Source organism: Periophthalmus magnuspinnatus, chromosome 20 (assembly GCF_009829125.3).
Source record: "Periophthalmus magnuspinnatus isolate fPerMag1 chromosome 20, fPerMag1.2.pri, whole genome shotgun sequence".
In the NCBI taxonomy this organism is placed as follows: Eukaryota; Metazoa; Chordata; class Actinopteri; order Gobiiformes; family Gobiidae; genus Periophthalmus; species Periophthalmus magnuspinnatus.
In genome coordinates this window covers 24521531-24534163 of record NC_047145.1, presented here as the reverse complement: position 1 = coordinate 24534163, position 12633 = coordinate 24521531, and the positions used below count along the sequence as shown (strand labels likewise).

General features: G+C 44.6%; 1 protein-coding gene across 10 annotated transcripts in view; it reads left to right on the top strand.

The window, feature by feature from the left end:
* The window catches only part of LOC117388511 (histone-lysine N-methyltransferase 2C-like), a 74555-nt gene that overhangs the window by 38990 nt on the left and 22932 nt on the right, over positions 1-12633 (top strand). For 5 of the 10 annotated variants that reach the window (XM_055230156.1, XM_055230160.1, XM_055230155.1 and 2 more), the window contains exons 32-45: positions 1529-1564; positions 1774-1881; positions 2374-2406; positions 2487-2594; positions 2858-3196; positions 3734-3807; positions 5899-6090; positions 6773-6871; positions 8834-9320; positions 9936-10447; positions 10798-11031; positions 11525-11943; positions 12030-12235; positions 12377-12633. The exon at positions 12377-12633 is cut by the window's right edge and continues 61 nt beyond it. In XM_055230156.1, coding sequence (XP_055086131.1) covers positions 1529-1564; positions 1774-1881; positions 2374-2406; positions 2487-2594; positions 2858-3196; positions 3734-3807; positions 5899-6090; positions 6773-6871; positions 8834-9320; positions 9936-10447; positions 10798-11031; positions 11525-11943; positions 12030-12235; positions 12377-12633 — 3104 coding nt within the window. The remainder of the gene's footprint in view (positions 1-1528; positions 1565-1773; positions 1882-2373; positions 2407-2486; positions 2595-2857; positions 3197-3733; positions 3808-5898; positions 6091-6772; positions 6872-8833; positions 9321-9935; positions 10448-10797; positions 11032-11524; positions 11944-12029; positions 12236-12376) is intronic. The other 5 variants (XM_055230157.1, XM_033986071.2, XM_055230158.1 and 2 more) reach the window with 5 other exon arrangements.

Here is a 12633-nt window from a genome sequence, read left to right as displayed (position 1 = left end):
AAAATTGGCAGCCTTTGAGTTTTGTTAATTGCGTCCATTCAAATTGTGATATAATTGCAATTAATTTTGCAGCTCTAATATTTACCATATTTTGGTGACATTCTCTGGTGACTCAGTGCTCAAACACAGACACACCCACCCTCTCGTCCCATTGGTCAGCCTCTGTCACACGCTGGCACTGAATGAGTACCAGGTGGATTCAGCAAATTACAGTGGAGTGTGACCTCTCAGAAATGACAGATGGCTTTAATTAATGTAAGGATATAAGGTCTACATGAATCAGGATGAAATCTAAATTGCAATCTAGGTACTTAGAGGCTATGCAATTTTATTTTTTTTAAGCTGCCCTACAATTTAACTACAATTTGTGTCATATTTTAGTTGCAATTCTTTTTATTTTGACCACCTCTTACAACAGCATTGCATAGTCTTCTAGAAAGTGATGTGATTCTTCCAGATGGTGGCAAGAGCCAGATTTCCCTATTGATTAAATTGTATTCCTAAAAATAAACAAAAAGTGAAATAATAAATGTTGAACCTATTAGTGGCTAGGCCCAAGAACTCACTGTATTACAACAAACATCTGCATTTGAGCAATATTAATTTACCCTAGATGACGACACAAAAACGCAAGAGCAGATTTATAAATATTGTAAATCTACAATATTGTTAGAAAATCATTAGCTGCAGTAAATAAATAGCAGAATGAAACATTTTAGTCCTTAGTTTGCATCTGTAATGAGTCATAAATGTTATTCATTCAACCTTCTATGGCTCAAATCTTATCATATTGCCAAAAAATAACCACAAATTTCCCAGTAGTGTAAAAAAAATGTGCACAAGATAAATAGTGACCCGCCCCAAAAATATTTTTCCATCTATCATATATTGAATAAGTCGATACATACTTTGATGAACATCAACATTCCCTGGGGGTGTGATGCTAACTAAAGACACAACCCTGTTAGACTTCAATCTGAGCTTTGTTTCAACGCAAATAGACCAGAAAGAGCTAATTCAGTTGGAACTACAGCAGGTGAGCTGATTTGTGTTCCCTCAAATACAGTCACAAGCTAGCTAGCATTAGCCTACAGTTTTACGCTCACATGGTTCAGACTCCTCAAAATTTGCTGCTTAAATCAATTTTGTGTTTTTTCTTGAGTTTCCAGGCTTGTCTTAAAAATTCCTATCCTAGCCTATTTTACAACTTTTTTGACAGTTGTTTTGTCAATTGTTCCATCATCATTTTTGAGCTTAAATAAGAAAAAAATGTGAAATGTGCATTAAGTGTACTGGATACATGCGTTCATTAATCAGCTCAAAATGAACAAATATATACAAATATAAATTTATTACATATTGACCGATAAGCCCATATAGTAATTATCGTGACAGGCCAGTGAAAAGTAGTGTTTATTTAGTTTGATTTGACTAGTTGTATAGAGCTTGTCAGCTTCACAAATGACAAATCACTTAATTTTTTATTTTTTTTATTTTTTTTGACTCCATTATTTTTGTGAACCTTTAGGTCAGTTCCAGGGTGAGCGCTCTCCTTCTCCGTTCGGTAAGATTTCCCTCACGGCGTTTACGCTTTTCACCCAAAACTAAACCTGTTTCTGCAGCAACTTTGATTCAAACTCACACTTTTCTTTCCTCATTTCTCAAGCATTAAACTCCTGGTTTTCCTCTAGATTCCCGCTCTTTCCTGCTGCCTCTTCTTGTTAAAGGTTTGAATATTTTAGTCCCTCATTGTCTTTTGTTGTTTTGTTGCAGCGGGTCTGGACATCGGCCCCATGGACTCAGGCCGGGCACAGCGCTCGGTGCAGGAGGAGCCTCTCGACGCCATCCTCAGCCCCGAACTCGACAAAATGGTGTCTGATGGTGAGATTTATTTATGTTTCATGCAGATAGATTTATGAAATAAAACAGGCGCCAGGTAACTCCAACTTGTCCCGAAGATGTTAATACTTTACATCTTCCATTTATTCATTATTATGTTGCTAAAAACACCTCAAACATTAGGGCTTGCCTCTCCACAGATCTGACCACTAACTTTGCCTGGAATGTTCCACAGTATGGTATTAAGGGCACCTATTTTAATGAAGACAAAGCCAGACAAGGCCAAGCAAAATTTCCACGGAGATAAGCAGGAGGCTACATATGTCATCATCAAAATTCTACCCTGTAAAATAAGATGGTTAATTTTCACCTGTTACCTTTTGTTCCACATTCTTCCAGCACTTTCCAAAAGTATTCTTCATGGAGTTTCTGATGTTTTCATTCTATTCTATTGTAGCCCTGTCTTGAACTACACAGGGCTTTTACTTTTGAACAGAATTAACTTTAGTAACTTTGAGTATTTTTTTCCCCCAGGTGCGATACTGAGTAAACTATACAAAATTCCAGGTAAGTCTCTACAGTACATTCTGTGTATAGTTTTATATCAGTGTCTTCAGTTTGATGGACTCTTGTGCTGTTTCTGTCAGAGCTCGAGGGCAAAGACGTAGAAGACCTGTTCACTGCTGTCCTCAGTCCAAATCGCAACAGCCAATCGGAGTCTCAGGCGAGCAGCAAACCCCACCCCCCTGCCCCAGGTACACACACCTGTTTAGCACTTTTATAGTATAAAAAAAAAAAAACTTCAAAAAATATTAGAGCAGACTTGCCTCTCCTCAGATTTGACCTTTTACTTGGTTTGGTGGTATCACCTTCTTGTTACCATTTAGATCTGCAAGATTAATGCCATACTGTGCAATTCTGCAGGCAAAGCAATAACATCTTCATGGAGACAAGCAAATGGCAGATCCTCCACCAGAAAAGTTCCATAATGCAGCTTTATTAATAATCTAATGTGCAGGTGGACAGTTCCCACGCCTCCCGCTGGTGAACGGTCTGATGGGCTCCTCCTCTCACTTCCCGGGATCTCCCATGATTCCTCTGGGCCAACAGGCGACGCCCCGCTTCAGGGTGGCCCCTCCTCCTCACTCAGGCTCTGCCCCATCCCTGCCTGGCCCCACCCACTCTCTGCAGCCATCCAATCAGGCGCAATCTCCGGCAGATGACCAGGATGTGCTGTCAACGGCACAGAGAGGCATGCTGAAGTGGGAGAAGGAGGAGCCTCTGGGAGAACAGGCCACAGTCGCACCTGTGCTCTACTGCAACATCAAGTTCCCCCAACTGAAAGAGCAGTACCCAGGTACGTCTAAACATCCACCCTCCCCCAAGTGAAAGAGCAGTATTAAGGTACACCTAAACATTAACTCAAAGACAAGAATGTATGCCTAGGTCTGGTCTAGTCTCGGGTTCAGTCCTTTGTTCAGTCCTCATTGCCCCAGACGAGATAAAATTATTGTTGGAGAATTAGTCATGTCCAGTGATCAGTGATGAGCTTGGGTATTTATGATGGCGAAGGCCCCAGTCAATCAGTATTTCAGTAGAAGCTATGGTTTGGAGGAGATGCAAGAATTTGGAGAAAGACCTTTAATGACCCTATGAAAGCCATTGTTATTTAATTTTTGAAAAGAAAAGCCAAATTGAAGAATGAAAAATTAAAACTATATCGCTTAGCCCAAGATAAAGTATAGTTTAGTATAGTATAGTATAGTAATGGTTGAGTGCTCCTTTAATTGTAATAATAATTCTAGTGTTGGTTTTGACCCAGTTTAGTCCTGGTTTAGTCCCTCTTTAGACTTAGTTGAACCTGTTTCTCATTATTTTTTGTGCTTTTTTCCAGACTGGCCATCGAGGATGAAGCAGATCGCCAAACTGTGGAGGAAAGCCAGCTCCCAGGACCGCGCTCCATTTGTGGTCAGTCTAAAAGTCTGGTTCAGACTCTTCATGTCTACATGTGTACTTGACATATACTCATTTAACATTTTAAATAGCTTTGGGATAATTATAATCAAGTATTTCAGATCATCTGTTCTCTCCAGTTATAGTCCAGAATTTTCAAGTCAATGGAAGTATTCTACACCAAAGGTTTTAAAGAGGGGGTATTATGCAAACGAAGGGGGAGTAACTTAACACGGGGAGCAAAGGGAGAGGAGACTCAGAGTGGCAAAAACGGAACTCAACCTTATCATTTCAATATGGTGTTTTCAGCAAATGCAGCATTTTCAAAACAATAAATAGTAACATGGTGATCTCTATAATATGTGTTACCGTAAAAGCAATTACCGTAAATTTCGGATTATAAGCCGCTACTTTTTTCCACGCTTTGAACCCTGCGGCCTATACAGCAGTGCGGCTTATTTATGGAATTTTACTGGATAACGGCCCCTGGGGGGGGCGCTCTCTAGCTGTAAACATAAAAGAGAGACAAATGTGGGGAAAGATTCTGCTCTGAAGAATTCACTAGTTTTGATTTTGAACGATCATTTTGCGCATCATGAAATGGATATGATGCAGTTTTTAAGATAAAGAAGGAAATAGAGCAGAGGTCGGCAACCTTTAACACACAAAGAGCCATTTGGACCCACTTTCCACGTAAAATAAAACACTGGGAGCCGCAAATACTTTTTGACATCTAAAATGAAGATAACACTGTGTATAATAATAATAATAATGTAACGGAATAATGTAGGTTTTATTTTCACGGACAAACCTTCTACACGTGGCAGATAAATATGGCAAAAATAACTTAAGTGCATAAAAAATACAACTCACCAAACCGCTGTGATTATGTCTACTCTGCTCCGCAGTTTCTTTCAAAAAACAAAAAAAACAAAAAAAAACTCTAAAAGCGTATCGTTTAATCCCAGGTGCTTATTCTCCATGTGCCAAAGCAGTTTTGAAGGTTTCATTGCCTCATTTGCTTTTCCCGCATATTACGCAGAGCAGACTCGCGTGAGAGTCACCTGCAGCGACAAATCCAGATTTTAAGTAGGTATTGTCTGTTAAATTTATCTTTGTTTTTTTTTGGAGGTCGTAGACTCCTCTTCTGGCTCCTCAGTTGTCATTTTCCCCTTTGTTAAAAGCTCCCCAAAGACTTTTGTTTTGGCTCATTTTCACTCGGTTGTGGCTCTACTTTTGGGCGACGTGTCTGATGTGTTATACGTGATACGTCATCGCGGAGACAAGAGCAGATAATATACTTGCTACTACATCAAATAGATTTCTGTAGCGATTTCCAGCAGGATTTTCATGATACATCTACGGACGAGCTTATTAGTGTGTCATTAGGGACGGGCAAAAGTTGCTCCTGACCCCTGTGCGCACAGCGTCTGAAAATCAGGGCTCTTTACACAGGACTGTGTCTGTGAGACGTGAGACGTGAGACGTGAGACGTGAGCGGTGTTTGTTTTGAACATTGTTCCGCGAGTGTGATGCTTATTTTGAGCAACGAAAAATAAGAAAATATAATTTTATTTTAATAATCTTCCAATTTAAACTACAACAAAAAAGAGCTAACACAAATAAAATACACTTCAATTAAATACTTAAAATTTATTTGCCCAAGTCACGCAGAGCCGCAGTATAAGGCTGAAAGAGGCGCGTGCGGCTCCGGAGCCGCGGGTTGCCGACCCCTGAAATAGAGCCACTGTACGTAAGCTCGGCATCAATGAATCCAACTTGGTCAATGTAAAAAGACGACAAAAGTTTTCAGAGGAAATAAAAGCAGATTTTCCGTGTTGGTGCAGTTTTATTTTCTAAACCTGCAGATGTGTTCATCCCGTGTTGGTGCCAATTTTCAGGCACAGTTTTTAAAAAAGTGTGTCGGTGCACCGTCTTTCTGTGTAAATATCTCATGTTAGAATATGAAAACCTGCGGCTTATATATGGACAAAATTGATTTTCTCCTCAAATTTAGCTGGTGCGGCTTATATTCAGGTGCACTCTGTAGTCCGAAATTTACGGTACCCTTCTATGGGGTATTAACTGTTCTCTGTAATTTTCCAGCAAAAAGCCAGAGACAACCGGGCTGCTCAGAGAATCAACAAAGTTCAGTTGCCTCCTGACCCTCTGAAACGCCTCGCACCACCGCCACCACAGATGACCTATGACCCCATTTCTATGGAGACAGACACCATGTTCAAGGACCCACTTAGGCCCAAGGAGACTGAGCAGGAGCAGGAGTGGAAGATGCGGCAGGTTAGACGGACATTTTGATACCGTCCACATCATTTGTGTAGAGATGCAGGGGAAACCGAACCTGACTCTGGTTAAGGCTCAGGTTTTGGTCTAATATGGTTCTGGTTTAGTTCTGATGCACTCCTGGTTTAGTCCTGTGACGCAGACTTCATTTAGTCCTGATGTAGACCTAATGGAATACTGATTTAAGATTGGCCTAGTCCTGATTTAGTCCTGTAAGCAGACCTGGTGCCGACTTGTAGTCCCGGTGTTGACCTGTGATAAAGTCCTGGTTCAGCTCTGGTTCAGCCCTCGTTTAGTTCTGGTTTAGTTCTGGTTTAGTTCCGGTTTAGTTCCGGTTCAGCCCTGGTTTAGTTCCGGTTCAGCCCTGGTTTATTTCCGGTTCAGTCCTGGTTTAGTCCTGGTTTAGTCCTGGTTTAGTCCTGGTTTAGTCCTGGTTTAGTCCTGGTTTAGTCCTGGTTTAGTCCTGGTTTAGTCCTGGTTCAGTCCTGAGTTAGTCGTGGTTCAGCTCTGGTTCAGTTTTGGTCTGCTCGTTGTCGGTTTCCCCTGGCTAGTTCCATAGTAGTGAGCTGCATGCTTTTCACAGGTGTGTGGGTGGGGCTCATTTGCATATTGACATAATCATTTGAATATTAACGATGTGCATGAGGTTTCACTAATGTCTCTAACTGTCATTGAAAAGGGAGAGGTAAATGAGAGATGGGGCTCCGGGCTAAAATCACCATCACATAAAGATTGTCCCTTCCAGGCATCTGTAGCAGGAGCGGGCCAAGAGCCTCTGGTAAGATCTCACTCAACAGGCAGACTTCTGTGTCCAATGCCCTGAGCTCCTCTCACAGGCCTTTCGTACTACTGCAGATAATCTGGACATTTAAATTGCAGCATTCACACGATTATAACACCAAAATGGCTTAGATCTTATTCTTCAACTTGGTTCACTGTTCATCAAACTTGGAGCTTGGTTCTCCACCAATCACTGTACAATAGGGCTGCTTGAAACGCAACTGAAAATGACATGATTTGAAACCATTATTTACACTGTCAAAACTGACCTTGTAGAGAAGGATGTACTTATTAGCTTGTTTTTATTAGTAATGTTGTGATCCATGTTTTAAAAGTCCTATATTATGCAAAATTGACTCTTGTGAGCAATAAGCGATGTTATAATGTTATCTCATCAAAAACAGACCTGGAGCTCTGTTTTGTTTCATACACACATGGTTGAATAACTCTTTATATTAGTCTGTCTACACCTTGAAAACTACCACTACATGACGTCACAAGGTGGAACAGAGCACCATTTCCACACTGCTTACCATCACCAAGTGTGGAAATGAATGAATAATGACTATAGTGTAGGGCTTTGAGAGGCTTTGACAAGCCTGTAAAGCGCATTACAAGTGTAAGCCATTATTATTATTAGCATTTTGAGCTAACAGCTATTTACCTTTAGTTCAGCAGAGTTGGGCAATTCCAGGGCTGAAGTCATCCAAATGATTCTAGTGAAGTGAATGGAGTTTAAAAACACAGTGGAGCGCTTCCTGTATCACCACTCAATGACATCACAAGGTGCAACAAGGTGGTTTCTGTTTGAGAGAAGAACTCAGCCTAAATACACCGTATTTGTGTGTTAAACATGGGTGAATGAAACAAAACACAGCTCTGTAGACATAGATCGGAAAACAGTATAATAAATTGCATTAGATCAGTAGATCGGCTCGCTTGGTCCTTCAAAAAAATGGAGTAAGATATCATTCACAAGAGAATTTAATTGACTTTTTTCAGTTACCCAGTGTTGATTTGAGCAATAATCATGATCACAATTCAGATTTAATTATCGCCACATCCTTGTGTAGAGTATTTCAGTTCAGCTGTTAAGAGCTTTTTGCTATGAGAAGATCGTGCCAACCTTAAGTGTGATTCCCTGATGGTGTGGAGCATGTTTTGCCTGTGTCTACAATACAACATTAGGCTTATCCTCCTGCTAGGTACTCTGGCCCAGGCTCAAATCTGGTCCAGAAGGATGGGTCAAATGCCAAGGACAAAAGTAGCTTCACAATCTGAACATTTGACCCCCAGAGGATCTCAGATAGTTGGACTCAGAACTCTCAGACCCAAACCGTGGCCCAGAGCTGGTGTCTGCTGCTCAGTCTGTCTTTGAACTATGTTTTTTATTATAATAAGAAATAAAAAAGTCATTATATTTAAAGTGAAACAGGAGAGAGAATGAGAAACCCCTGCCCCTACTAGAACGCAAATTGCACCACAACAGGGATGACACTTTTTACATCCAATAGAGATTTAAATGGTTTTAGATTCTTGTGGATGTAAAGCCTCAGTGGTGTCTCCGTGTTGCGCTACCTGCTGGTCACTGCATGCTCCATCCTCAGAATCAGGGACAGAGAGCATTACCACGCCATGTAACGACGCCATATCAACTCAACTCAGTGCAAACTAATGGACCACTTCCAACTTTAACATCCTATTTTATGAACACGGTCTTCTATGTACACACAGAATCTAATTGTCATCTTAACTCAAACACTTTTGAAATTATGTTGGGCTGGGTTCCATGCCAAGAAGTAATGATATTTTCTTTGGCAGTTTAAATTTAAATTGATGAACACGCGATAAAGGAGGATGGGAGGGCCATATTCTGAGTGTATTGATGTGTTGCTGGTCCTTTAGTTTGTACGGTTGGTACATGGCGTCCTGGCGTCTCACTTGGCTCTGTGCGTTGCAGCAAATGCGACAGAAGAGTAAACAGCTGGCCAAGATGGAGGCCACTCAGAAATTGGAGCAGGTGAAGAATGAGCAGCTCCTGCAGCAGCGCCAGCAGCAGATCCTGACCAGTCAGAGGCTATGCGGCGGCGTTTCCCCGGATACTGGCAGCCGCAGCCCCATGGCATCCAATCAGCATTCAGCAGGAAGCGGCGGCACATCAGGATTGGTGGATGACGTGTTCCTGCGCCCCCAGGCCCCACCCTTGTCCGGCTTTTCTCCCTCCTCTCCACAGATGTTCTCCCCGCCTTCGTCGCGGCCCTCGTCACCATGGGACCCTTACAGCAAAGTGGTGGGCACGCCCCGGCCCCCCAGCGCACCACAGCCCCCCCTACAGGCACGGAGGAACTCTCTGAGTGCTTCTCCGGCTCATGATGCACTGGGGTCTCCTGCCCCCTCTCCAGATGCCAAAGGAGCAGAGATGTTCAGGAGCATGGCCCCTCAGCAAGGTAAGGCTCCCACCACTGTGAACCTAAATTACCAGGTTCCCCCTTCACAAATAAGTATAATAAGACTAGATAATGACTTGGATAGTGTTTTACGCAGTGTAGGTACCAAATCACGACATGATATCACAACATTTGGAACTTTATCAGAGTGGCAACATTGAGTATCATTAGGGAATGACATTTTGTTCTGTAAAAGCTCCAAACACTAAAACTGTAGCAGCTCTTTTCATTTTACATTAAGAATAAATATACAAGTCTACAACTCTGTGAAATATTTAGTTTGCACAGTCTAAAACAAGAGAATCAAGTCAACAGTAAAAAAAAAAAACTGTTAAGAGTGTCTGCAGAGTCCCTTTTGTTTTCCACATTTATCATCGATGCAGACTTTGGATCAGACACAGTTGAACTGAACGTCTTTCCTTAAATAACATGTTTCTATAGACAAAAATGAGGCCAAAAAAAAGCAAAGAAACACATTTGTCTGTTGCACTGCCTCAGTGCCACTCAATTGGAATGTTGTGCAGCATTTTTCAAGTAAAATTTGAATTTGATAAAGTTTTAAGTGCCTGTACCTGGTCTCAGCTCTGGCTCTAACCTCATCATTCCCCTCCTCAGCTCTGCAGCAGACACGTCCCGGGATGCTCAGCCCCTCTGGTCTGGAGCACTCTCGCCTGTCATACCAGCGGCCCGTGTTCAAGGCACCCATGCCCCCTCACCAGCAGGACTTCTCAGGGGCACGTCGGGACCCCACTCGCCCCACAGACCTTGGCTTTCCTCTGAACCAGGACTTTCCCTCCAGCCCTCTGTCCGGACTGGGCTCTCCCCACCGTAGCCCATATTCCCAGGCTCCCGGCACCCCGAGGCCTGACTACACCCAGCAGGCCGGGGAAGCCCTCAGCCATCATTCCCCCCTGACCTCCAGACCCTCTCCGGACCCTTACTCCAACCCACAGACACCCGGCACCCCTCGCTTTCCCCGCTCTCCCGTAGGCACTCCGAGGCCCTCTCCCGAAGCCTATACCCAGGGAACAGATACTTTCTCTGGGCAAGGACCAGCCGCGTCTGGATCCTCTCCCAGAGCTCCGGGGCTGAGTGCAGAGGCAGCTGGATTCCCCCCACATCACCAGGTATAGATTTTAATTCACATTATAGCATCTCCAACACTGCAGTTCTGTTGAATGTTTTAGTCTGCAGTGGTCAGGATCTCTTTATAAGGGCTTTTGTCCTGGTTTAGTATTTGTTTAATCCAGGTTTAGTCCTTGGTCCAAGTAAAGAATGGTGCTGAAATTAAGAGATTAATGTTATGTCTGACAGAGATTTGGAATTATGTCCTCTGTGAGACCTAAATGTCCCTGTGTCTCAGAAGACCTTCTTGAGTCTCCATGGGGTGTTATTCTGTGTAAAAACTGCTTACCCTGTAGTTTATATTTCAGTCTCACACACGATTCTAATGTTGTGTTTTGTTTTTTTAACCAAGCGTTCCCCGGGTCGACCACAGCCTCAGCAGCACACCCCAAAGCATGCTGGGATATCGGAGGAGGGACAGACTCCAGGTCACGACCCCTTCGAGCAGAGTCACATAACCACGGGCCCTCAGAATGACAAGCTGCTGTCGTCCAATGAGCTGTCAGCGCTGGGAGCTGACGGACCAATGAGCATGATGCCTCAGATGGGGGACTCAGAGGACAAACTGAGACAGGTGACAGAGATGGTACAGAGCAGACAATCTCTACCTGCATGAGGCTTGTGCACGCGCCTGAACCAGTCACCAATATCTCCACTCAGACTGACCCCTGTGTGACCCCAGACTGACCCCTGTGTGACCCCAGACTGTCCCCTGTGTGACCCCAGACTGACCCCTGTGAGACCTCAGACAGACCTCTGTGAGACCATTACCTACCCCTCCCTGAGTTGCATGCACCAATGTCTCCACTTGGACTGACCTCTAACTGATCCCTGTGTGACCTCAGACCGACCCGTCTGTGACTCCAGACTGACCTGTCTGTGACTCCAGACTGACCTCAGTCGCACGTCACCACAGTTCACAGGGGACTGCATGAGTGGGGAGCACGGTGCTTCATCATGTTACATTTTTGTGGTTGATCTTTTAGACAGAACAGATGAATTCTCTTCAAACAGTTGATGCATGATAAGTTTCTGCCCCGGTGTTTTGGTCTTCACTCTAAAGCTCTTCTGTTCCACAGCGACAGCGTCTCCGGCAGCTCATCCTCCGACAGCAGCAGCAGAAGAGCGCTCTGCGACAGGAGAAAGGACTACAGGAGGCAGGGCCAGGGCACACCGCCGCAGCTACTCCAGGGCAGACCGTCACACCTGCACCAGCACATACACCTGCACAGGCCCCTACCACTCCAGGGCATTTACCTCAGACTCCTCCGGCTCCTGGACTCACCCCCTCTGCACCTAACCCCGCCCCCTCGGTGCGTCATTGGTCTCAGGAGGAGCCCGACCCGTTTGGACGGCCCCCTCCGCCATATCCTGGGCAGATGAGGCCTGTAGCTCCTCCCACTTTGAGACTCCACCCCGAACAGCAGCTACGAGGCTTCACGCCCGGAGAGGCAGGTGCCTTCCCCCGACAGATGCTCATCAGAGCACCCCCCCTCCGGTGAGACGCGTAACCATAGTGACCTGTTTATGTTTACCTTGAAGACCTGTCTCTAGTGACCCTTTGTGATCTCTTTTCTGTGGCAGTTTTGCTGTTCCTCCAGTAGCACCAGGGCTGCAGGACTCCTTCATGCGTCCTGCCCAGGGCCCGGTGCCTGGTCCTGGGCTGTCTGCTCCAGAGGGAGTCCCTGTGCCCATCCGACGGCCCCTGCCCTCGGACTTCACTGGGATCAGACCCCTCTCTGGACCCACTGCTCATCCTCACATGATGCAAGGTCTGGCCTTAGTAACAGGTGTACTTCCTTCTCTATAGCTTATAAACATTTCGGACACATAGCTTTGGTGCTAGTATTAGTGCTTACAGACATATTAGTCCATACATGAATCATATAATACATTTCACATATCATAACTGTATATTGTGTTTTCTGTAGGAGTGCCTCAGCCGCCCTTCCTCCCACGCTCAGTCCCTGTCCAGCCCCATCCATCGCATAGCATCATGGGACAGCCATACATAGAGCTGCGGCATCGCGCCCCTGAGCACCGCCTCCGCCTCCCATTTCCTGTCCCCGAGCAGGAAGTCCCACCTCCACGGCAGCAGCAGCCGTTAGCGATGGCGGCTAACGTGGAGCTAGCAGGTGGCGAGTCAATGGAGGAGCATTTGGAGGGAGAGGATTCAGCTGTGAAAGAC